The 26,841-nt window shown below is 37.5% G+C and overlaps 3 protein-coding genes and 1 pseudogene across 3 annotated transcripts in view; 3 read left to right on the top strand and 1 right to left on the bottom strand.

Annotated features, from left to right (window-relative positions):
- Positions 1-7,078, top strand: part of LOC103505325 (acyl-CoA Delta(11) desaturase-like) — a 23,831-nt gene extending 16,753 nt beyond the window's left edge. Inside the window, exons 2-5 of the mRNA XM_026820663.1 lie at positions 210-415; positions 4,453-4,567; positions 5,332-5,402; positions 6,396-7,078. Of these exons, the coding sequence (XP_026676464.1) occupies positions 324-415; positions 4,453-4,567; positions 5,332-5,402; positions 6,396-6,747 (630 nt within the window). The 5' untranslated portion in view covers positions 210-323 and the 3' untranslated portion in view covers positions 6,748-7,078. The remainder of the gene's footprint in view (positions 1-209; positions 416-4,452; positions 4,568-5,331; positions 5,403-6,395) is intronic.
- Positions 7,079-15,297: 8,219 nt separating this feature from the next.
- On the top strand, positions 15,298-24,210 carry LOC103505324 (nuclear pore complex protein Nup107). Its single transcript, XM_026820648.1, has 6 exons — positions 15,298-15,442; positions 20,001-20,102; positions 20,187-20,488; positions 22,872-23,000; positions 23,397-23,498; positions 23,871-24,210. The coding sequence occupies exons 1-6, from the start codon at positions 15,298-15,300 to the stop codon at positions 23,976-23,978; spliced, it is 888 nt and encodes a 295-aa protein (XP_026676449.1). The 3' UTR covers positions 23,979-24,210.
- LOC113465816 lies at positions 22,712-22,829 on the bottom strand (annotated as a pseudogene).
- Positions 24,211-25,401: 1,191 nt separating the features above from the next.
- Positions 25,402-26,841, top strand: part of LOC103505322 (protein lap4) — a gene marked incomplete at its 5' end in the record, with an annotated part of 90,571 nt that continues 89,131 nt past the window's right edge. Inside the window, one exon of the mRNA XM_026820647.1 lies at positions 25,402-25,411. Coding sequence (XP_026676448.1) covers positions 25,402-25,411 — 10 coding nt within the window. The remainder of the gene's footprint in view (positions 25,412-26,841) is intronic.

Below are 26,841 nucleotides of genomic sequence, written 5' to 3'. Positions count from 1 at the left end.
CAGTACTGCAAGGAAAATCCCATGAATAAGGAAAGTTGTTGTTGTTCTAGCGGCTTTAGCTGTAGCCAAATGGTGGGCAGAATAAAGAAAAGATGTTTTTTTCTGCCTTAAACCGGGCCGATGGTCTCCATCGTCCTGACGGCGGGATAAGGAATGTCGTGTGCTGTACACACCGGATTTTTTACTTTCTATTATGTATTTGCTTTCAGAACTCCGTGTTCAACTGGGTACGAGATCACCGCGTACATCACAAGTATAGCGAGACTGATGCAGATCCTCACAACTCCAAACGCGGCTTCTTCTTCGCCCATGTCGGATGGCTGATGTGCCGCAAACACAAGGACGTGATAGAGAAAGGCCGCATGGTTGACATGAGTGACGTTATGGCAGATCCACTGGTCAGATTCCATGAGAAGTAAGTTGTGTATTTTTGCCTTAGAATAGAATAGAATAGAATAGAATATACCCTGTTTATACTGCCAGAATGAGACTGAAAAGTCCCTTTACTCCCGCAGTCTAAAAAAGGTCTCATATATTTGGTACAAAATAGGTATATTTTTTTTATAAATTAAAACCTTGCTTAAATTTAAAAAAAAGAAAAAAATTGGGAACTTTCGGCCTTAATGGGAACTTTCGGAAACGAACCGGGTGAATGGTAGGTAAAAAATTCTGTACTACCTATATCTAGCATTTTTGCTTGCAGGAAAATGTTAGTTTCAGTTTTTGGTCCAATTTTCCTGATTTCAAGGAAATGAAAAAATCGGTGACAGAATAAAATAATGTTAATTTATTGCATCAATCAACATTATCACATCAATCAGAGATAAAAAAAATAGTCCACTAGCTGCTCCCATTTCGAACCTTTGCCCTATGTGGATACTAAGCTCAATTTTGTCAACCTATTTTATTAATTCACCTACATTAGTATTGTAGGTATTTGCAATTTAATATCGTAATTAATAGCAAGGAAATAAAAAAAAATCGGTGACAGAATAAAATAATGTTAATGCATCAATCAACATTATCACATTAATCAGAGATAAAAAAATAGTCCACTAGCTGCTCCCATTTCGGACCTTTGCCCTATGTGGATACTAAGCTCAATTTTGTCAGCCTATTTTATTAATTCACCTACATCAGTATTGTATTTACAATTTAATATCGTAACCATAGAGGAAATGAACTCAAAATGTATTCAGAGAGAAAAGTACACGTACGTACGGGATATGAGTGCATGGGAGTCAAACTAAAGGATGTAGTGGCTATTCGATTTTTTTTTTTATTATTTAAATTTGGGGAAAAAAACAGCGAGAATCTAGTGATTTTCAAGTCAAATCTAGTGATTTTTTTTCCTCGAATCTAGTGATTTTTTAAAATTTGGAGTGGAGACCCTGTTTTTAATTTTTTTTAGTTCTTTGTTTTGTTTTGACGGATTGACGGACAATTTTTTTCAGTTTCGGTTTTTCGGTTAGGTTAGTACTGTTAGTGTAGTGTGTTAGTAGCCTTAGTTCCTGGTAACAGTTTAATTTAGTAGGTAACTGGTAACAGTTTAATTTCAAATTTGCCAGTTTTGTGTAATTACTAATTATACCTTCTAAATAACAATGTCGTTTGTTAATTAAAACTGATCAAATTAATACCTACCTACTTCTGACTAAAAAGTGAAAATCTTGGGTTAATGATTATTATATTAACAGTCAAATTTGCCAGTTTTGTGTAATTACTAATTATACCTTCTAAATAACAATGTCGTTTGTTAATTAAAACTGATCAAATACCTACCTACTTACCTACTTATTCTGACTAAAAAGTGAAAATCTTGGGTTAATGATTATTATCTTTTAGATAATTAGATAGTGAAGTGCAAGTGTCAAGTTCCAGTGAAGTCATCAAAGTGCTATAATCTATGGATAATTTACCTCCATATTCTTTTTTGTCAATGGTATGATATAAAACCTGTGAGTAGGTACTTACCTACTGCCTACTTATAATAGCATAATAATTAATAATATACCTAGTTTATTGAAGTCGGTAGACATAGGTACCAAGGGCTAGAATTTTAAATTAGGAAGGTACCTACATCATTACCTACTGATTTTTTTTTTAATATACATTCCCATTTAGAATGTTACAATTTACAACAGTTTACTTATTACTTATTTAATCAACCTTTCAATTTAAATGTAGAGGCCCTCTCTCTTGATAAATTTATGAACTGGTAGATTCTGTAGGTAGTAGGTAGGTAAGTGCTCTGCTCATGTTCATTTTTTTCTCTTTTTTTTATATAAAGAAAAAAGTTGAAAACATAGAAAAATGAATTTTCTTTTCAAGAAATTAGCTGCAGAAATAACTCCTAATGACGCAAGGCTGATGGAATCATAGGGTGAGTTATTTACCTAATCATAATTTATTTTCATTTTTTGTGTGCATGTTTCATTTTTCATGTTCCTCTTCCTCTACTTTCTCTAACAACCTACTTACCTATATACCTATTGAAGTTAGATAGGGTACCTATATACGAGTATAACACACAGACCTACTTACTTTCATCTAGGACAAAAATTTGAACCCCCACTTGGGAAATTGACGAACCGCCACTGCCTACTTAAATTCCTAATGGAGCAGTTGCAAATGGGTAAAAATTATAAATAAATGGTCGATTCCTATGTAAAAAGTTGGGAAAAATCCAAATCTGAGGTCAAAACTCCGAAAAAATAACTGTAAAAGGTCGAAAATTCAATTTTTATTTTCCATTCTACTGAAAGAGTTCAAATTTGTGGACGTCAGACAATTTTCCTAGCCAAGATTGTAAGGTATGCTGAGGTTAGTGTGGGACCAAATTTTCGACCTCGAAATCCCAGGGGATAACTTTTGGGGTGCCAAAAACCTCGAAAAAAAGTGCATATATTTGGCACTTTATTAAGTTTTCCGCCTATAACTCCTAAACCACGCCTTTAATGTAAAAAGTAAAAACATACGTTTAAAGTTAAGAAAATTTCCTACAAAAGCAAGTGGTCACAAAGGATTTTACGTAAAGCGAAGCTTTTCTAATTAACCAATGAACTTTATAGTTTTTTCAAGATACCCGCCAAAAAACCAATTTTCGGCCGTATTTCGGCGGTTTTTCGGCCACCAAAAGTTCTCCCCTCAGATTTAAAGGTCTCAAATTTGTTTTTACAATCACCTCATGTTACCTGACAATCTCAAAGAATGAAATCGTTTACCCTAATTTTTGTTTGTCTGATATCTATTCATCTACCTTTGTTACTGTGTACATTTTAGGGTATCTTGAAAAAACTATAAAGTTCATTGGTTAATTAGAAAAGCTTCGCTTTACGTAAAATCCTTTGTGACCACTTAATTTTGTAGGAAATTTTCTCAACTTGAAACGTATGTTACTTTTTACATTAAGGGCGTGGTTTAGGAGTTACAGGCGGAAAACTGAAAAAAGTGCCAAAAGTATACACTTTTTTCGAGTTTTTTGCACCCCAAAAGTTATCCCCTGGGATTTCGAGATCGAAAATTTGGTCCCACTCTCACCTCAGTATACCTAACAATCCTGGCTTGACCTACAGGCTACTGTAACAGGTAACAGGACTATAAATGAACACAAAGTAAAGATTGACCTCATTATCATGTAGGAAATTTTGTGTACTTTAATTTTGATCCCCCACCAAAAATTGCGTAAGACGCACGGTTCAGCAGTTATAAGCGAAAAACTGAAATTTTGTGTACTTTAATTTTGATCCCCCACCAAAAATTGCGTAAGACGCACGGTTCAGCAGTTATAAGCGAAAAACTGAAAAAAAAAGTGCGAAATTTCGGCCATTTTCTGGCGGTTTTTCCGCCGCTAAAAGGTCTTCCCTCAACTCTCGAGGTCTCGATTTTAGTATGACACTTCCCCCACCATACCTAACGATCCTATGAAAAAAAAAAAAAAAAATCGCTTGTTTTAATTTATTACGTATTGCAAGGTGAACCTCCTCTATCTATTAGACTACTAAGCCTCTGTGTGGGCTTTATGTGTAAGAAAAAAATTCATATAAGTAGGTACTGGTACTTCAGCATGCACCGGAGCTTCTGACGACGCGAATGACTCGACGTTATCTAGTCATTCTTGATGTTCAAGTCACTATTGGACCACGTGGTATAGAAAAACCCAATGCGATTGGTCATTGACTAACCTTGAATATTTTACACGAGGTATACACTGAGAAAAAATCGTGAAAAAATCATGCAAGTGGCTTGGTTATTTTGGAAATATGCATAACTTGCACGCAGCTTGTAAGGATTTGTTAAAAATATGTAAAAGTATGCACATATGTGCAACTAAAAATTAAGTCCTTGGTAATTTATAGAAGACGTGTCTTGCATATTTTGGAAATAACCATTTGGATGTACAATATTGCACATCGTTGTACAAATTACAATATAGCTTTCCCTGTTCCACAGACATTTCTTCTGGTTCAAACTGGTCCTGTGTTTCATCATACCTACGATAGTACCCTACTACTATTTCGGCGAATCCCTTCTGGTATCCGTCCTCACGATGAACTTCTTCCGCTACATTCTCACCCTCAACTTCACCTGGGCAGTAAACAGCGCTGCTCACATCTGGGGAAACAAACCATTTGACAGGTAAGTAACCTCCATGGCCGAATGGATATCACACTAGGCTTGCACTCCGGAGGTCCCGGGTTCGATTCTTGGCGGGGTCGAAATTTTTTCGGCTCTGTGCTTGGATTTCGGGGTGTACTCAGTCTCGTGAGGACTATTCAGTAGCTACTTTAATCGTGTAGCGACCAGTGGCGGCATTACCAGAGTAAAAAGAAACCCTGTCTCTTTTCTTCACTACTTGCACGCAGCTTGTAAGGATTTGTTAAAAATATGTAAAAGTATGCACATATGTGCAACTAAAAATTAAGTCCTTGGTAATTTATACAAGACGTGTCTTGCATATTTTGGAAATAACCATTTGGATGTACAATATTGCACATCGTTGTACAAATTACAATACATATTGCCTTATGGTCAGTCAGCTAATTTTCGCACTCCTTATGGCCAATCAGTTGAATTTTGTGTAATCAGTTTTTTTAGGTATACCCCAGCACGTCTTCTTGCATTAATGGTTAAAATTAAACTGACTCCAATTAAACGCTGTATCGTGGCCGGTAAAAATCGCTTGACGCTTGTCGCTCTCATCGTGGCTGAGGCCTTAAGGTGTGTCCAAACATACTCGACCGGCCGTCGATCCACATCGATTCACAATAAATTCACATCGATCGACAATATCGACATCGATTAACGTCAACTAGGTACATAAGTGTCTACATTCTCACCCTCAACTTCACCTGGGCAGTAAACAGCGCTGCTCACATCTGGGGAAACAAACCATTTGACAGGTAAGTAACCTCCGTGGCCGAGTGGGTATCACACTAGGCTTGCACTCCGGAGGTCCCGGGTTCGATTCTTGGCAGGGTCGAAGTTTCTTCGGCTCTGTGCTTGGATTTCGGGGTGCTCTCAGTCTCGCGAGGACTATTCAGTAGCTACTTTAATCGAGTAGCCACCAGTGGCGGCATTACCAGAGTAAAAAGAAAAACTATATAGACATGTCAGAAGTCAGAAATAGTAAAGGAGACTCTTAGTAATGCTGTGATGTCCACAAAAAGTGTGAAGAAGCTCTCAGCTTCACCACAAATAAATAATGATTTATGTAGATTTTTGAAACAAACCATTTGACAGGTAGGAAGGTAAGTTGAATTTCAGGTCCCCCATGTACCTATGCCTCGTGGTAATCACACGCTTTAGATTTAAGTTTCAAGATGGTCCTTCATAAGTAGGTAGGTAATGTAGGTATGCCTCGTGGTTAATCACTAGGTTTAGACTTATGTTTTAGGATGATCATATTTCTGATGATGTCATTAAACATGTACCTACCTATTTATTTCTATAAATGCATAGGTGTACTGAATCAGGTACTATAGTAGACTTATGTATAATCTAATTAAATCAACAACATGTGCAAATATAAATAAACAAGGCGTGCCGCGCATCACAAGAAAACGCGAGACCAAAAATCTTGTGGTACATTTTAAATGCAAATTTCATTTTTGCCAGCAGCAGTAGTTAATATCCTTTCTGAAATATTAATTCGATAAAAAATGTAAGATCTACTCGTAGTTTGCGAGTTCGATTCTGGGCCGGGGCGGACTTTATCCTAGACAGACAGATAACGTTCGTTCTCGTAATTGCTGGCTCCTATTTTGACCAAGGCGGCCTTAATTGGCTTTCTTCTTCCCTGTCCTCTTTTCTTCACATTCGGGACGATACAACCACAGTTAATCTATCAAACCTCTTCAAAAATAATTCGATAATTCTCCTGTCTTCCCAAACAGGCGCATCATGCCGGCAGAGAACAAGCTAGTCTCCATATTAGCTCTGGGCGAAGGATGGCACAACTATCACCACGTCTTCCCTTGGGACTACAAGGCGGCCGAATTGGGCAACTACTCCTTCAACATCACCACCTTCTTTATCGATTTCTTCGCCAAGATTGGCTGGGCGTACGATCGGAAACAGCCGTCCGCGACGTTAGTGCGCAACACGGCCTTGCGGCACGGAGATGGAAGCCATTGCGAAGTTCCGCCCGAGGCGGACAAAGCGGATTGCAATCAGAACTGTGCGGCGGTGACCAATTTGAATTTGACGCCAAATTTGCCGCCAACGGAGAAGCTCAAATTTAAGTGATGTCTTTGCCGGGGATGCCCTCTTGGGGGATTTTGAAGTATTAATGTCTTGCTTGGGTCTTTCACATCTTTAACCATAGCACTCAGGGACGGGGGTGAGAGATTTTTCAAACTCATTTGCACTTTTACAGAGGCGTACCGTACCTGAGGTGTGATTTCCCTTATTGAATCTCCAAGCACCCAGATACCCATTTATTTATTGTTGTTCTGTAATATTATTTATTAAGTAGGTCATATTTGACTTGAAACAATTGAAAACTCAATTTTGCAAATTATACCTACCTATTTTGTTCGAAATACAATTCCGTGGAAATGTCCAAATATTTTACGAATTTCTTGTATCCTATTTTTAGATAGGTTCCTACCTAAAGTATAGAGTATAGGTAGGTAGGTACGTACAAATTGGTGGGATTTTTTTTTTTTTTTGTAATTACCTAGATTTATTTATTTTGAATAACAATTTACAATACAGAGATCTTATGCTAAACTAATTATAATAATAAAGCTTCTAAGAAAAGATTATTAGGTACCTACAATTTAATTTACAATTAATGATTTAAAATGTATGTACATTTAAAATTTACGAGTATGTAACACAAAATTTTTCTTTTGCCTGTACATTGCTTAGAATATTGTGAATGTTTTTCGTTATCCTTATTTGTTATTCAACAAGGAAAACAAATACTTACAATGTAAGGAAAATTTCACATAATATATGGATTCATGAATAAATTTTGGACCTGTCGGATATCCATCAGAAGCACTTAATTTACGAGAAGAAGGATAAATAATTATTAGGGAATTAGGGGAAGATCGGGCAAGATGGAACATGGGTCAGGTCGGCCCAGTGACTGACGGTCAATCACAAGTTACTTTTCCTGAGCAACATTCCCAATAAATCCCGTACAAATTTCCCCACACAATCGAAAAGCGAAAACAAAAAGTTTGGCAGTCAGTTACCAAGCTCATCCGGTGACCGGATCAGTCGAGTACACCGGATGCTCGAACAGCCACTCACGATACGGTTTACCGGATCCGGTATACCGGATCGTGAGTGGCCGCCTTTAGGGTTCGTTCTCGAAACGGCCGGCTTTTCTCTATCCTTCTTTCTGCGCTTTCGGGACTATAAGACCTTGGGACGATAGCTTCATATTGAGGTTCCCATTTGGACCTTTTCTTCTTGGGAATTTGTACCATCAATTAATTACCCTGAACAACCAACCTCAGTGGTGCACTGCTTAGCACGGTGGACTTTGAATCTGGAGGTTGGTGGTTCAAGTCCAAGTCAAGTCACAAAATTTCGCGTACTATATTATACGTGGGGAATGACATTTTGTGACAAGCATTTACGCAATTAAAATTCCTTTTAATTACCCCGAACAACTTTTTCCTGACACAACTTCTTAACGAAAAACTCACCTTAGCTCGAAACTTACCTACCTCACGCAGCACGCACCGAGTAGGTAGGTGCCTACCTACCTACCTTTTGGAAAAATGAGTAGCAAGTTCTTCATTTAACCTCCACCATTATCGATCATTTTTTGTATTGCATGAGTTTCCACGATGCTGGAAAGGTGGAAAGGTCGTTTTCTATTCCTACTTGGCGATTGTGAAAAGTCAATAGAATTTCACGATGGAAAAAAAGGAAGGTACAAAAGGTCGAAACTAGTTTTTCGCCCTTTTGACTTTTCACTTTCCATGACCCCTTAGACTGTAGGAGACTCGGAGACTGGGTTATGAAATGAGTTGCGTGTTTCCTATTTTAATGGTTCATATGTCATGTAGGTACTCGTTCGTTGATTAGGTATAAGTAAATAACACATCATACAAAAGTTATCTATAGGTATTTTATAAGGACAACCTAGGAAAATACAGGAAAGAAGGCTTCAATGGTTCGGACATGTAGAAAGAAGAGATCAAGAATATGTTAGAAAGAGGTTGAGAGATATGGAAGTTGGAGGTAAGAGAGACAGGGGAAGACCAAGAATGAGATATATGGACAAAGTGAAACAGGATTTGAAAGAGAAGAAGTTGGAAGTTAGCCACGCCCAAAACCGAGGGGCATGGAAGAGGTTGATTCAAAACGTCGACCCACTTGAGTGGGAAAAGACGCAGTAAAAGAAGAAGAAGAACCTAGGTAGCTCCAAATTTTTTCTTCTCAATTTTTTCGTTAGAGTCTAATTATTATACCTACCCGTTTGTATACTTTTTTTTTTCCAAAAGGCGCCTCTTCAAAGAGAGGAACAGCGGGCAAGTTGAAATCCCATAGCTTTGAGTTAGGACCAAATGACGCTGAGACAGGACAATGTGTAGTCGTCCATGCCAAATAAGAGGCGGATCGAGCGTTTAGGAAATCTCAAGTCTTCCCTATTGGCTGACAGAGCTAGTTAACTTTTCCTTATCTCGCTCTGGGAGCTCATCCACCAATCAGATCGTTCACTTGACATGGGTTGCTTTCTCTCATTTAAACTGATTTGGGGAAAAAAGGGAAAAAATCAAGACACTTATAACATTCAAAATATGAATCGTAACATTCAAAATATGAATCGTGACATTCAAAATCTGAATCAAAAACTTTCAAGGGCATACCTAATTAGTACATAATATACAATACATGATTTTACAATGTTCCTCTAGCCTTAAATATGGTGTTGTTGTTGTTATCGGCTTAGCTAAAGCCGGGGGTTTGATGGTCTCCAGCCAGGTTTAGCTGGCTCGTCCTGAACTGTGCGATCAATTATCATGAGGACTTGGGCTTTTTCTTTTAAAGCCATGTAAACCCCATTTCAACTGCCAGCTAGCTAGGCTGCTTTAGGGTTTGCCAGTCTACTCCCTGTTTAAAGTCCCCTAGCCAGACTCCTTAAATAGGGTGGATGAGGATGGTATATCTGAGAAGATGGCCTGAAAAAACCCCTCCTTAATTCTGAATACATTCCTGATGTAGCCTTGGGAAACTGAAATTGCTGTAACAATATACTCAATGAATCCAGTAAACCCAAGGGTAATAAAAATTGGCAATAAATCGTAGGTATATTTCACACAGTATTTCATACTAAGTAGAGGGTCGCTATATGGACTGGAATTATAAAGTGAATGGTAATTTTTTCTCTGCCTTATCTTAATTTTCCCCCACTTGATTCATTTCTGTCTATTTTTGACGTGTACTTTCTTCTCAAGAGCGGTGTACGTGTGAGAATACTGTTGGGTTCATAGAAAAGTCTTTACTCTCCAATGTGATTCGCTAGTCCCGAGTACTAAGTTTTCCATCCGGTGAGAGTCCGAAAGTTTGTCAAACTTTTAAGTTTTTTCACCATCATGTTTCGTTTGAATTCTTAAAAGTGCCGTTGTTTTAATAGATTTAACGTTTAAGAGTTTGGTGATCAAGTGATTGCTTTTTAATTTAATTAAGGAATTCTCATTTCTTGGATACCTTTCTACTTGCGAGTTTAGGTAAGTTTTGTTCAACGTCAGCTTAAATTTTTCTAATTTGTTTCAGTGTCCTCATTTAGGTTAGGCTTTAAGGCTGTTCAATATTAATTTAAACTAGGTTAGATTAGGTTAGTATTTTTCCAATACGTTTGACGAAAATAAAACCGATTTTCTTTATAAAAACTTTTAAACTTTAACAATAGACTTTTTCTAAACTTAACCCCAAAGAAGCGTCTTTTTTTCCATTCCAATCCATATTTTAACAAAGCTGTCAGTGTCAATACCTCCTGCTGCCAACATAATAAGGTATTTTGCGTTAAAATCTGACCAGTTGGGAATTAGGAAAACTTTTAAACTTTAACAATAGACTTTTTCTAAACTTAACCCCAAAGAAGCGTCTTTTTTTCCATTCCAATCCATATTTTAACAAACCTGTCAGTGTCAATAACTCCTGCTGCCAACATAATAAGGTATTTTGCGTTAAAATCTGACCAGTTGGGAATTAGATTGTTACGGTAATACCTAGTAGGTATTGTGTTAAATCAGTTAAATATACGTAGATATTGGTACTTCGGAACTTCGGCGTTATGTAGGCTAAATAAACGAGTACCTAATTCCTGTTCTTTCATAACTGAATCCATAGCAATAAAGTTAACGTTCTCTGTTTGATGTAATCTTGACAAGTAGCCAAGTTCTTTTTTTTTTTCAAACCAGATTTTGAGGCTGGATGATGAGAGAAGGTAACATGGGTAATATGGGTATTAGGTACCTATAGTTGTCTACGTATTGGTTTTTGTATAGGTAGATATCTCTATGTATGATCAAATACCTCTCTATTAAACATCGCAATATCTTTCACTTTAAGGTATCCACCAAATCAAGTTAGGTACTCAGCTCTATCCTTTCTTTCTCCTTTTCTCTCTCTATTCTCATCATGATTATTGAGGAAAAATCGGTACTTTTTTAAAATATCCATATTATTTTTTTATTATCTAGGTACTCTGTTTCATAATACTCAACAAACATTAATGGGGGAGGATTGTTAATGTTATCTTTCTAAGTATGTACTTTTAGCACAATAACTTTGTACACATCCACCAAATACCTTTGTACCTAGCTACATATAGGCACTTAAGTTAAATTTTCAACTCATTCAGTCCATGTTTGAATAATGTCACCTGCACTAATATCAATACTTTTTTCTCATAGGCAAAATTATCAATACTTTTTTCTCATCACGATTTGAGAAAAAATCGGTACCTTTGGCACATCCACTAAATACCTCAACTCAGTTCTCTCCTTCACGTCATTCATGTTGGGATAATGTCACATCCACCAAATAATATTTGAATAGGTGGGTACATAGTAAAATTATCAACTCTTTTCTCTCATCATGATTATTTGAGAAAAACAGGTAATTTCGGCACATCCACTAAATACCTCAACTCATTTCTCTCCTTCACGTCATTCATGTTGGGATAATGTCACATCCACCAAATAATATTTGAATAGATAGGTACATAGGTACAATAGGTATCTACTTAGTAAAATTATCAACTCTTTTCTCTCATCATGATTATTTGAGAAAAACAGGTAATTTCGGCACATCCACCGAATACCTCAACTCATTTCTCTCCTTCACGTCATTCATGTTGGAATAACGTCACATCCACTAAATATAGGTAATATTATTAACTTATTTCTCTCATCGAGATTTGAGAAAAAATCGGTACTTTTGCATCTCAACTTATTTTCTCCTTCACATTAGGTTGGAATAATGTCACATCCACTAAATTGTATAGTAGATATTAGGTATTGAATGATCAACTCTTTTCTCTCATCATGATTTGAGAAAAACCGGCGGCACTTTTGGCACATCCACTAAAGAATGACTAAACATGAAGAAAATGACTCGCATTAGAATATTTAGATTGACTGCTACGCTCTCGCGGCACTTTTGGCACATCCACTAAAGAATGACTAAACATGAAGAAAATGACTCGCATTAGAATATTTAGATTGACTGCTACGCTCTCGGGCAACTAATATGACCTTGACGCCAATGTGCTCTCAGTATTCCAAGTCACGTGATGCTAACTATAATAACAAATATCATTATAGTCATCATCATTATTAAAGTCACCATCATTATTATCATAATAACAATAGTCATGGTATATTGTTTCAAATATTGCGTCAGATTCTCCAATCTCGCGATATCTCGTGACAAAATCCTGTGCCAAACGAGCTGAAAATTTTTCCGACAATGGTCAGATGTTCAAGTGCGATAATTTGGTCACTTGTCAAACGTTCTGATTTGGTCGGGACTTCGTGATATTTTAGACCTTTTTGATTCCGATTTTTCTCGTTAAATCCTGATTTCCGGACTCTTTTCACTGATATGTCCGGATATCGACCTAAAAACATCTGCATGTAAATTATTCATGACACCTGTGAGTCAGGCTGATTTTGCTACCCAAAAAAGTCATGAATTATGAATGTCATGATAATGAAGATCAGTGTTCACTATTAGTATTAGTACTTAAGTGCCTACGTTATTTTGTAGGTACTGAGTAGGTATATAGATATGCTATTGGTCTAGTTCATGAAAACCAACAGTTCTAGACTTGAGTAAGGACTTGCAGGTTTCCTCTCTTGCAAATCAGAACTGCGCGCAACTCGATAGGCAACTAGGTCACGCAGACATGACATCACGTGACACGTGACTAGGCATCTCGTGTGGCCATCACCCTGAATAGTCACACCAGTTTGTTGACTTTGCTGAGAGCGTGGTTTGGTGGAAGTGGAATATTGTAATACAAATCGGAAATACACATCTCGACGGAAAATAATGCAGTAGGAAATGGCAATTTTGTCTCGCCCTTAACTTCAACTTTATCTCGGTAGTGTAGTACTTGTTAGATCTAACAAATGTCAGGGTATATGCTAGATCTGACAAGTCTCAGAGTACTCGTATGTTAGATCTAGCAAATCTCAGAGTACTCGTATGATAGATCTAACAAATCTCAGAGTACTCGTATGCTAGATCTAACAAATCTCAGACTTCTCAGAGTACCTACTCGTATGTTAGATCTAACAAATATCAGGGTATATGCTAGATCTGACAAGTCTCAGAGTAGGTACTCGTATGTTAGATCTAGCAAATCTCAGAGTAGGTACTCGTATGCTAGATCTAACAAATATCAGGGTATGTTAGATCTGACAAATATCAGAGTATGTTTGTAAAAGTAGGTAGTAGTCAAGAGACGCTAGACTTGGGATTTTTGGGGGCGACGGCATCATCAGTGACTCTAAGATTCTAAAATATTATTTTACAGCAAATCAGACTTGATAATAAATGCGTCGAAAAATAACAGCAATAACAAATTTAGCCCCAAGCAAACAGAGTTTATTATAATAGCGACGTAATATATATATACATATAAAAAAAGTTAGAAATCAATAACATCTCAGCGGCAACAAAAACAAGTTCAACAATAACAGAAAGAAATCCGAAGAAATTGTTTTTGTAAACAACTTTTGCAATAAACAAAGTAAACAAAATAAAGTGGGTGATGAAAATTTATCACATGGCGATCGCGCAGTAATGATAGTGCGCGGCAAATTTTGGAAAATCACAGTATTCGCAGACAAATCTGACTAATTGAACGAACCAACGAACGAAGTGATTTTCAGGTTTTCATCGATGGTTTTGCAGCATTTTGCAAGGGTAATATATTATCTATTTATGTTCGAACATACCTGGAGGAAAGCTGATTATTTTTGGCCTTCATGGGAGGCATTGGACCTTTTTCTTTGAACGAGATCGACTTTTCACGGAACTATGTACGTAGGTACCTACTTATGTAATACTAGAGGGAGATAGGTAGTTACACACCTGTGAGTCAGGCTGATTTTGCTATCCAAAAAAGTCATGAATTATGAATGTCATGATAATGAAGATCAGTGTTCACTATTAGTATTAGCACTTAAGTGCCTGCGTTATTTTGTAGGTACTGAGTAGGTATATATGCTATTGGTTTAGTTACCTATCAAGGTATGATGATTTTGATATGTTGCCTATTTTGTTACCTCTGTGCCTTTTTGTATCTTTGTTGAAAACCTCAGTTAGATCTTGGGGATGTGGAATTACGGTTAAATCAGCAACAGAAGCCGCATCTCAAGAAGCGACAGACCAAAATAGCACCAATAAAAGTTAAAGCGTAATTTGCTTCTGAGAGAGGGACAGAGATGGAGGTCGCTCAGAGGAGAGGTCTAGTTCATTTTATTGATAAGACATTAAGAACGTGATTATTGACCTTGATTTGTGGCGAACAAAACCACAGGCCAAATCTAATTAGAGAAGCCTGTGATAATTGAATGCGGGTAAATTCGATAAAGCTACCACTTTGAACAATTGTCACAATCTCGTGTGTAACTACCTTCGTGCAATATAATTGAGCATCTTACACTGTTGCACGAAATATCAGCTACGAAATAAAAAGTCAATTGAAGACACATCAGTAGTTCTTTAGTCTTCCATCTTATAATGTTACTTGACAAAATATCCCACCTGGAAAAACCTACGAAGTAGGCCGAATAAGAGGGGATGAAGAAAAAACTATATACTGTGAGATATTGCAGATATCGTTGCTTGACCTAAATACATAAGGTAGCTAGGTACTTTTTCAGGTATAGGTACTTGAGTGTCTATATACACAGTTATGCCGGCAATGCCGGCATAATTTCAATTGGTTTGACTGAAATTTCATGTCTGTCTCCCAAGTCAAGAACTTCACGTCCTTTTGCTTCTGAACTAGTCGTTTTCAATAAATTTAATTATACCTAAATGGTTTCTGGCTGTAAACCAAGTCCTCAGTGGCTCATTTGAGAGCAGCTTCTTATACCCTTTGAATTTCAAAGGATCGGGATAAAGTTTCTGTGAATCAAAGACTCATTTGAAGCCGGCTTAATTTGATCGGATCAAATAGGACCGTGTATTGCGTACAAGAAGGGCCGACCCCAACATTTGCCGCTGATCAGGGAAAAGGCGAGGCGATAGAATTATGTTCAACGGATTACATTGTTCAGAAGCGTTCTACTAAACCAATTTTATTCCTCAATGGTTCATTTGAGAGCAGCTTCTTACCCTAGAATTTCTAAGGATCGCGATAAATCGCGTCTGTTAATCAAAGACTCATTTGAAACCGGATTTGATTTGAACGGATCATGGTCAAAAAATAGTTCAGGAGCGTTCTACGTTCTGGGTTGAGTAAGAAATGAGTAGGAACCTCGGACGCCCCCTCATCAGAATCAATGTAAGTGTCTCTGATCTAGGTTTTAATTTTCTAATAATCAGTCACATCCTTTATCCTTGAGCGGCGTACAGTTCGTGATGCCGGTGATTGCGATAGGACTGTCCAGTCTTGAACTTGTTGATTTTTCCGTAGCGTGTTGGGCTGGCGAATTGCATCAGACGTAAGTCTTGAGTTTCAGTGTTCGTTTTAATATACCTCATTTATACTGTCGGCTAAGACTAAAAAGTCCCATTATTATGGCAATAAGTTAAGTCGTCTCAGTAAGGCGATATTTTTGAGTCTTGACGAATGGAATACCTATTCGTTTTGGTCTTTTGCACCAAAAATTTAGTGAATAGTATAAAATAATGTCAAACGAATTTGTTGAACTTTTGAAAGTGGGTCCAGAAATCTTTGAAATCTGGTTCGGTTCAGTGTACCTGCTGAAGAATTGATTTTCTGGATCAGTAACGAAACAAAACTACGAGCTATATTTTTCTTATTCGGCATCTTGTTTCTTTTTCTGTGGCGTGAGTAGTTGTTTTCACAAAAAGTTCCTGAACATATAAGGTAAGACCTCCATTCTCACTTTTCGTAGTAGAATTAAAAGAACCAGCGGGTCTTTATGAAAACTTTCATTTTCGCATAGCGAGGAATATCGAGAAACCCTCGCTACAAACCTTCAGGACTGTTTGTGGAACACTTGATTAAAATGTGAAACACTAGCTGTTTTTAGTGGATGTGCTAAATACACACATTTCATGATTATGGGAGGTAACATTTTTATTTCTGATACACATTATTTAAGCTTTTTTGTCACATACATCACAAAATCGGTTCATGTGGCAAAGATTGCTAATCCCAAGTCCTAACTGAAGATAAAAACCGGTTTATAACACATAATACTATTGTGAAACTAGATATAGGTACCTATCAGTTACTAATAAAGTAAATATAGGTAGGTACCTACTCGTAAATATGTAGATGGAGTACGTACCTATTTAGTTAATCTTTAGACTTTAGACTGTTGGGGTAGGACGGTCAGGTTTGTCTCTCAGGCCGTGTGAACGTGGGGGGGGGGGGGGTAATTCAGCTTCATTTTACAATGCAGCTACGCTATGTTTATCTAACTAAATACCTAAATGATCAATTTATTGTTTCTCTCTCCATGTTGATCTACCTGCCTATCAACCCTCCCACATTTCATAGTAACTCCACCGTTGTAGTGGAATAGAATCATAGGTATTATAATATTAGTGAACTTATTCACGCTATGTGACCAGTTGAAATTCCCTCCAAATCTATAAAATCAATCATATGATTATTGATTTTGACTATTTTTGACACCTCTATGTATGACATCTCACTGCATGTAGGTATCCGTAAAAGTAAACAATAACCTCAGAATTAATTCTAGTTTGTTCGAATCAAGTCGTGCCCTTTTCTTATTCCGCATCTTGTTTCTTTTTCTGTGGCGTGAGTATAGTTGTTTTCACAAAAAGTTCCTGAACACAAGGTAAGACCTCCATTCTCACTTTTAGTGTAGTATACATAAGTACTGCCGAAGCAGTACAAAGAATAAAAGAACCAGCGGGTTTTTATGAAAACTTCCATTTTCGCATAGCGAGGAATATCGAGAAGCCCTCGCTACAAACCTTCAGGACTGTTTGTGGAACACTTGATTAAAATGTGAAACACTAGCTGTTTTTAGTGGATGTGCTAAATACACACATTTCATGATTATGGTAGGTAACATTTTTATTTCTGATACACATTATTTAAGCGTTTTTGTCACATACCTACATAACTAAATCGGTTCATGTGGCAAAGCTTGCTAATCCCATGTCCCAACTGAAGAGAAAAACCGGTTTATAACACATAATACTATTGTGAAACTAGCTATACGTACCTATCAGTTACTAATAAAGTAAATATAGGTACTCGTAAATATGTAGATAGAGTACGCACCTATTTAGTTAATCTTTAGACTGTTGGGGTAGGACGGTCAGGTTTGTTAGAGCTATAACTCATATTATTTCGACAACTTGGTGCAATCGAGTACTGTTTATGAACAGTATGTTTATAAAAATATTAATTTCTCAATTTTCATTCCATGAACAAGAACACAAATAGGCAATACTCGAAAAACCTGCTTTGCTGATAAGCTGAAATTGAATGAAACGTCACTGAAACTGGATTTAAAAACCCTTAAGAGACATATTTTGTATTTATAAATATGAATCTTTAATATTAATAATATTGCTTACTATCTACATACCTAGGTAATTCCCTAGCAGCGAAATAATGCTGCAAGTGTCTTAGATGCCCACCCTTCTGATGGGACACTAAATAATGTTTTCTATTTACATACATTAATTTGTTTTCTTTATTTTGTTCATGTTTATGTAAAAATAAAGAGTTATGAAAAATGATATACATAATATAGCGAGAAATTAAAAACATATACCTACAGGCACCTACCAACATAGGACCAAGAGGGAGCCCAGATATTATTTCTGGGCGTCCAAAGGGGTTTTTTTTTTCACCCCAATTCTTCCAACACTGTGACAGGCATGCAAGGTACCTAAGTCTGTAGGTATTTGTATGTTAGGTACTGTGAAAAATCTTGAGTAAAAACTTGGAGCGTGATTCATTCAAATAGAAAAGACAAAAAGTAAGAAAGTACCTATATTTAATTTGAACGAAATGTACTTAAAAATTGTTGAGTTAAAACTTATTCACTGCGTTCAAATCGGAAGATATCTTACATAGGTAGATACAATTGGTATCCGGTATCTTATTGGATATGGCATATCAGGGGAATACTCGATACTTCATTATCTTATCAACTTATTCAGTGCTATATTCCCATTAGTTCTCGAGTTATCTTATCTCCAGATAGAAGTAGTTTCATTGATTTTGTTGAATCTATGTAGATAGCTAGGTACATAGAAACCTACTAGTAGATAGTAGAAAAGTATTCGAGTTCCATCTTATAGAGTTCTAACCTCCTAGTAGACAAGTACAGTGTAAGAGTTCCAATAGAGTTCTAACCTCCTAATAGACAAGTACAGTGTAAGAGTTCCATCTTATAGAGTTCTAACCTCCTAGTAGACAATCACTAAACTTTTCCAAAAAACACCCCCTCCCATGCACCCCGAAAAAAAAAAAAAAAAAAAAAAACAAACAAACAAAGTAATAGAGGGTGCCATAAATTTATGAAACTTAGATTGAAAGAACTCCATTGAGTTACTTGGTTACTTCTCATTATTTATAGGTTGTTGGAATTTTAATAGTAAAGTCCCGGCACCCAGTCATTCGGTTAGATTTGCGGCACCCTGGTTTTTCTCTCCGTGTGCCCAGACTGTCTGTCATATACTGTCTTAACATGTGCACCCATCCTGATATTAACCAAAGTCATTGTTGCTTAACCCTTATTTCGTAAAAACGGTAAGAGACATCGAAAACATTATAGAAAAGTCTTTACTCTCCAATGTGATTCGCTAGTCCCGAGTACTAAGTTTTCCATCCGGTGAGAGTCCGAAAGTTTGTCAAACTTTGCAGTTTTTTCACCATCATGTTTCGTTTGAATTCTTAAAAGTGCCGTTGTTTTAACGTTTAAGAGTTTGGTGATCAAGTGATTGCTTTTTAATTTAATTAAGGAATTCTCATTTCTTGGATACCTTTCTACCTGCAAGTTTAGGTAAGTTTTGTTCAACGTCAGCTTAAATTTTTCTAATTTGTTCTTTTTTTTTTTTTTTTTTTTTTTTTTTTTTTTTTTTGTTTTTTTTTTTCTTTTTGTAATGAGTGTTTCACCGCCGTTTTTATCTCGTGGAAATGACAGAGCTGTTACAATAGACTCGACTCGTGAGGTCTGTGTCGTAGCATGCCCATCCCGTAGTTATGCCTCTCATGGCGAGAAAAGACAGAACACTTCCCATTTAGGTGCTGGGTCAACACGAGAACACCAGAAAGTAGGATGCAGAAGGTCCCTTTCTCCCTTTCAATCCCAACATCGACGAAAATTTGCACTTTTTTTTCGATTGCAAATATTTCAACGGGTTACTTTCGGTGTTCTCGTATTGACCCAGCACCTAAATGAGAAGTATTGTGTCTTCGCACCCATCTGATGAGGGACACAGTACACAGGATTACAGGCTGGGCTTGCTACAACACAGACCTTTTTTTTTTTTTTTTTTTTTTTTTTTTTTTTTTTTTTAGCTAAGCAAGTTCTTTAATAAAGAATTGTCATCTCACCTTTTTAGGGGTAAAAGGAATTTTCAGTCCTATTCGGGCAGGATAAACGCCAACCCTATTTAAATAGGAAAAGGCGAGGAAGAAGAAGAAGAAGATTCAGGCAGGATAATATTCGGGCAGGATAAACGCCCACCCTATTTAAATAGGAAAAGGCGAGGAAGAAGAAGATTCGGGCAGGATAAAGAAGGTGTAGGTATTCTACTATATTCTTTAAGCCAAAATTTGTTGCCAAAATGACGTCACACTTACGCGGTCTCTATTTCTTCCCCAGGTAAAATATCCGAAGACACGATCAACTCTCTGTGCGATGGAGGTGATGTGACGTCACACACTAGTCGGTCCTGGTCGCGCAACGCTTCCTCTGATAAAGAAGGTGTAGGTATTCTACTATATTCTTTAAGCCAAAATTTGTTGCCAAAATGACGTCACACTTACGCGGTCTCCATTTCTTCCCCAGGTAAAATATCCGAGGATACGATCAACTCTCTATGCGATGGTGGTGATGTGACGTCACACACTAGTCGGTCCTGGTCGCGCAACGCTTCCTCCATTCGTGAATATCTCTGCCACAAGACTTACCTGGCTGCGGAGGAAGCATTCAATGAGTGGTTCCATTATTATAACTCGACCAAGCCCCGAGGACCGCCGGAAATTAACGAAGATGCGGCCTATTCGGAGAGAGTTCTGCATGAATCTCGCCTCCAACAGTACGAGGAGGTTGTGGCCGAGTGGACTTCCAAGCTTAAACTTTACTCCAAGGATGTTTTACGCTACTTCAGAAGTCTAGAGGAACTCTTGCTAGATGCCAATCATATTCGTGATCTACCAAAGGTTAGTGTTACATACAACCCTCTGTTTCTTCCTACATGGCTTGGTCAAAAACACTACGAATTACACAAACAACCAACTTGTGCCTCAACAAGTGTACCTCTGGTCATCAGTTGGGATCTCTCTTTACCCTCCTATTAAAATAGATTTATCACCTTTGGCTCGAAAATGCTAGTTAACAGGGCAATTACTTACTCCAAGGTAAGCAATACTTTAGTTCAGTGATTCCCGAACTGGGGTCCGCGGCTCCCGAGAGGCGAAGAACTTCGAGGCCCCTTGCAACGTCAGATAAACTATAGTAAAGGGAGCCACGGAGAGTTCACAATTGAAAAAAAGGGATTAGCGTAGAAAAAAAAAGTTTGGGAACCACTGCTTTAGATAATTTTACAACAGCCTTACAACTGTTTGTGTTGATAAAGGTTCAACGTCACTGTATAACTGCTAAGGTCTTTAATTTTTAGTGATGGGGCTTTTACCGGGGTTTTATCCTTCATTTGGTGACAAGCTATCTGCCTATTCAAATTAACCTGACCCAGCCTGAGTGGGGCTGGGAAAAGCCAGTAGAATAGAATATACCTTGATTATCCTGCTGGGATAGGACTGAAAAGTCCCTTTACGCCCGCAGTTTAACCAACGTCTCATATATTTTGACATATTATGGGGAACAGGGGAACCTGTAGCACGCGATTGTCCAGATGGTCACCCATGCGAATACTAACAACACGGATTGTTGCTTAACTTGAGTGATCCATTGGAAATTGGTGCAAACAACGTGCTATCGCTGCTGGTTTACTTACTTATCTATCAAAACATTTCGTGTTTGTGGACTAAATGTAGGTCTCTGGAAGTTACCTTGATAGGCAAAGTGAGCACTTACTTATTTCTTCTTATTTGAATAGATATGTACCTATGTACTTAAGGAATTGCTATTTGTTTTCAATCATACATATGTAAGGTATTCCATTTTTTTTTTTTTGGTCACTAACCTGTGGGTCTACCATCTCATGTTAACATGTTGGTCTACTTCTGAGCATGCTCAACTCAGCAACTGTTTGGTCATAATATGGACTAAATGTAGGTCTCTGGAAGTTACCTTGATAGGCAAAGTGAGCACTTACTTATTTCTTCTTATTTGAATAGATATGTACCTACGTACTTAAGGAATTGCTATTTGTTTTCAATCATACATATGTAAGGTATTCCATTTTTTTTTGGTCACTAACCTGTGGGTCTACCATCTCATGTTAACATGTTGGTCTACTTCTGAGCATGCTCAGCTCAGCAACTGTTTGGTCATAATCTCCAAGTAAATTTCAGATACAATTAAGTAACAGCTTCAAGTAACAGAAGATTTTATAACCAGACCTAAGTAAGTAAGTCTCCTTTTATTGTAGATAAGTACCTACCCCTAGAATTTTAGAGAAATTTCAGATACAATTAAGTAACAGCTTCAAGTAACAGAAGATTTTATAACCAGACCTAAGTAAGTAAGTCTCCTTTCATTGTAGATAAGTACCTACCCCTACAGCCCTACTTGAGCAACTGTATTCATTTCAAATTTTGTCTGTTTTCAGAATTTCTTTAGACTCAACAGGCTAAGGAAGCTTGGTCTGAGTGACAATGAAATTCACAGGCTGCCACCTGAAATCCAAAACTTTGAAAATCTAGTAGAATTGGATGTGTCCAGAAATGGTAAGCAATAATGCATGTTTTTCACCCATAACTATTTAGTGCTTAGGTGCTAATTAAATACCTAGGTACTACAACCTTTCCATATGCACGTCACCCTGTAGGTTCCAAAATCAATACACCGAGCTTTGTTGTGTTGGTGTGCGTGTGTGTTGTATAGGTACGTGCTAATTAGATTTGAATCCCGTGTTTTTGTCTTAAAATTTCTCCCCCTATCCCCTAGTTCCTAGTACACTGAAGGATGTAGAACATGGTGTTCATACCGATATAAATAGTGGCGCAGTCGTAAGTTGTGAAGGTTTAACAATGAAATGACCAAGAGATCATTTAAAGAGAGCTGAGGAAGATTAAAAGATGGTGAAGTTTATGAATTACCTGTTAGGGTGTTGGGTATTAATTGAATTTAGGAATGGAATGGAAGAATATAAGTACAGTCCATTTTTGACATATTATGGGGAACAGGGGAACCAGTAGCACGCGATTGCCCAGATGGTCACCCATCCAGATACTAACCACGTGCAACGTTGCTTAACTTGAGTGATCAATTGGAAATTGGTGCAAACAAAGTGCTATCGCTGCTGGCTTACTTACTTTTCTAGTAATCAAAACATTTCGTGTTCCACAGACAACAAAGTCCAAGCTATACAATGTGCTTCTATTCCCGGATGGTGGTTGGATGGTAGACCAGTTTGAACCAGAGGATAGCGATCGGCAGAAACAGTTGCAGTCCCTACGCAAGTCAGTCATCCCCAAGGTACGTCGAAAGTGTTTCATTGCTCGCAGGTTATTTTCGTCAATGAAACAGATTTACTTGAGTTCTTAATTACTTACATGTGTATATATATAAAAAAAACATTACAAAGAAAAATCAAAGTCAGTCTAGTTAGTCTGGAAGGTAGCGCATCTGCCTTGTAATCGCTAGACCGCGGGTTCGTTTCCGCCCGGGGCGGTCTTTATCCTCAACAGATAAGGTTCGTTCTCCGAACGGCTGGCTTTCTCCTATCCTGCCCTCCTTCTCTCTTTGATTGCGCGATGCTAAGACCACTGTTGTTATTGTGAACTTTGTTTTTGACCTCTGTTGTTATAGTGAACCCTCTGCCATTTTTTTTTTTAACTCTTCTTTAACCAGCAATTTGTGTTTGTGTTATAGGTTGTATCGCTTCTGTATTCTCTACTTTCCACTATGGAAGAACATACTGAAATTCTCAATATTGCTGACATTCTCGTGTCTGAACAAAACCAACTTTATAAGGTAAGTTATTTGTCTGAACAGAAGCCTAGTCAGCTTGGTAGCGCATTTGCCTTGTAAGCGCTCGGCCGCGGGTTCGAGTCCCACCCGAGGCGGATTTATTCCTAAGTGGATAATGTTCGTCCTCGGAACGGCTGCCTTTATCCTACAACTTTATAAGGTAAGTTATTTGTCTGAACAGAAGCCTAGTCAGCTTGGTAGCGCATTTGCCTTGTAAGCGCTCGGCCGCGGGTTCGATTCCCACCTGAGGCGGATTTATTCCTCGGAACGGCTGCCTTTATCCTATCCTGTCTTCCTTCTCTCTTAGATTTCGGGACAATAATACCTTAGCAGTTAATCATTTCTCAAATAATTTGACGTTTTGAAATGTTTCAGGTGTATTCCCAATCAGAACTGGAAGATTTGCTCAATAAGTTTGCAGATTCCTCCACAGAACTACTGAAGTCGGGATTGGATCCATGGGGATTCCCTACTCAAGCGTAGAATAGGGATTCCTCACTCGAGTATAAAATAGTTTCTGTAAAATTAACTGAAACTTGGCCTGGCGCCGTACGCTCAGATGTATCTAAGGAATTTGTATTGTGTTAAGCATACTCGAGTGATTGTTACAAATGTCGTTCTCCACTTAATACATCTCGATAAATTATATTATTTGACTTGGGCTCGAACCACCAACCTCTAGATCCGAAGTCCACATCAAAATACGTTTAGCAATCGCGATGTTTGGACGAGGAATCAAGTAGGTTGCACCTCTATTTATTGAGAATTCGTTATAGAATCTGCTAACCCAGAAGCGTGGGTCTGGGCTGAAATTACCATGAGGGATCTGTTATAAGTTATAAGCACCCACAATATGTTTTTGTAATTTTATTCAGTTTACCTCTAGGATTTTATACGTTTAGCAATCGCGATGTTTGGACGAGGAATCAAGTAGGTTGCACCTCTATTTATTGAGAATTCGTTATAGAATCTGCTAACCCTGAAGCGTGGGTCTGGGCTGAAATTACCATGAGGGATCTGTTATAAGCACACACAATATGTTTTTGTAATTTTATTCAGTTTACCTCTAGGATTTAGAATTTTGTAAATAAAATAATTTCGTTCTAAAACGTATCCATCTATCTTTTGCGTTATTTGTTGGATTTTTTTTAGTACATTTAAACACAAAGGCAAATGAAAATAAATGGAAGTTCTCGATGATAGTTCTAAAGGTTAGGTGGTAGAGAACGCCTCACGGTGTCAACTTTACTTTCGAGTCCCTTATTATAATTTTTATAATCAATCAAGTCCATCTTGGGAATCTCTGATACACCGATACAAACCAATATGCATACCTGCATTTTACAGAGCCTTGCCGTAAAAAGAGTATACAAGACTTCTACCCTCAAAAACCACGAGTAAACTACCATTTGGAAGAATTTAGAAATCTAGTGATTTTCAAGTCAAATCTAGTGATTTTTTTTCCTCGAATCTAGTGATTTTTTAAAATTTGGAGTGGAGACCCTGCCTTCGTAGTGCAAATATTTGCCGCTACGAGCGCTCATCACATGAGGTGTGTTGCTGTTGAACGTGACGTCACATCACGAAAATACCAGTTCTTCTTGCGTGATGGGTGTAAATAGGTTGTGTTTTGAAGTAGTGTTTTTATTTATTTTTAACAAATGATAAATTTTAATTAATAGAATTATTTTAACTGAAATAAATTTGTGTTATGTGTAAATACGAACCCCGGTGTGTTAGTTAACAGATGAAAAATGTTTCGTTGTATTCCTATCTTCAAAGGATGCAACCGTCAAGTGGAGTATGTAGACAAACGTCATTGCTCACTACCTAACGTTCCCGAAGATGTTTTACGCTACTTCAGAAGTCTAGAGGAACTCTTGCTAGATGCCAATCATATTCGTGATCTACCAAAGGTAACTGTTCCATACAACCCTCTGTTTCTTCCTACATGGCTTGGTACAAAACACTACGAATTACACAAACAACCAACTTGTTAACGATGTTTTACGCTACTTCAGAAGTCTAGAGGAACTCTTGCTAGATGCCAATCATATTCGTGATCTACCAAAGGTTAGTGTTACATACAGTTATGTGCAAAAGTGGTTCAATGTTTGTTATAATTCCATGTTACCCTTTGTTTCAAAAGATTAGGTAGTATTTCTGAGAACATTTTTTCACGTAATATAATATTAAGATACTTGGAAAAATGCTAGTTAACAGGGCAATTAAAACTTTATAGCTTCACTGACTAGCAAAGACATTAAATTTGATGTGTAACTTCCTTGTAGCACAACTGTTGTTTACAAAAATCAAGATGTATTTTTCCGTAAGCACATACCTAATAGAAAACAAATCCTTGATCATGGATGACAGGTTTAAGGGTGTTAGAGATTTGAATTTAAAGGTACTTTTTCAGAAGTCATGTCAGTGGAAAATTGCTGCAAAAATTAGCCGTCATATTTGAGGAGTGACCAGTGTTATAGGGTTAGGTTAAATACAAAAATGAGCTTTCATAATTTGAGCTATCTGTAGGGGAAGTTTTACTTCCACAATTTATTCTCTCTCATTCTTATAAAATGTAATCTACATCAACTTAATATGTGGGTATTAATAAGCTGGGTTTTGGGCATGTCCAAAATTAATTGCAATGTTTTTAAAGGGGTTTCTTCTGTAAAATTTAAAATTATACGTCATAAACATAACACTCATATCTATTGCGAATTGCAAAGTTTCAAGTTCTTTAGGAAACTAGGACCTAGAGTCCTAGATGATTTAGTCTGGGACCTATCTCTAATCCTTCTACCATAGTTCTCTAGGTAGATGGTAGCCTAGGACCTAGCGCCTAGCGGTATAGCAAGTTCACCTATGGGATGCTACGTGAACTTGCTCTCTCTCTCTCTCTCTCTCTCTCTCTCTCTCTCTTTCTCTCTCTCTCTTTCTCTCTCTCTCTTTCTCTTTCTCTCTCTCTCTTTCTCCCTCTCTCTTTCGCTCTCAGTTATACTGCTAGAATGTACTACAGTCTCTCTCTATCCTATATTGAGCTAATCGGAGCCTGTTTCCGGCTCTCTCTCTCTCTCTCTCTCTCTTTCGCTCTCAGTTGTTCAGGTATCTATAGCTTTAAAATATTCTGATTGCATAGGTACCTACTCTTGTTTATGTACTGGGTTTATCGAGAGACGCAGTAACCACTTTCATGGGTATCCTATGTAGCTTTGACGTAACGTACTGGGTTAGACGTTTGACGTGTACGTAGAAACGACCGCGACGTAGAAACAAGGGCCTCTTATCTTCAGGCCTTACTTTAATTAGTTTGCCAAATTCCAAATTTAAACAGTGACTGTAC

The sequence above is a fragment of the Diaphorina citri genome, unplaced genomic scaffold (genome assembly GCF_000475195.1).
Source record: "Diaphorina citri unplaced genomic scaffold, Diaci psyllid genome assembly version 1.1 scaffold164, whole genome shotgun sequence".
Lineage (NCBI taxonomy): Eukaryota > Metazoa > Arthropoda > Insecta > Hemiptera > Psyllidae > Diaphorina > Diaphorina citri.
This window is presented reverse-complemented; position numbering and strand designations above follow the sequence as displayed.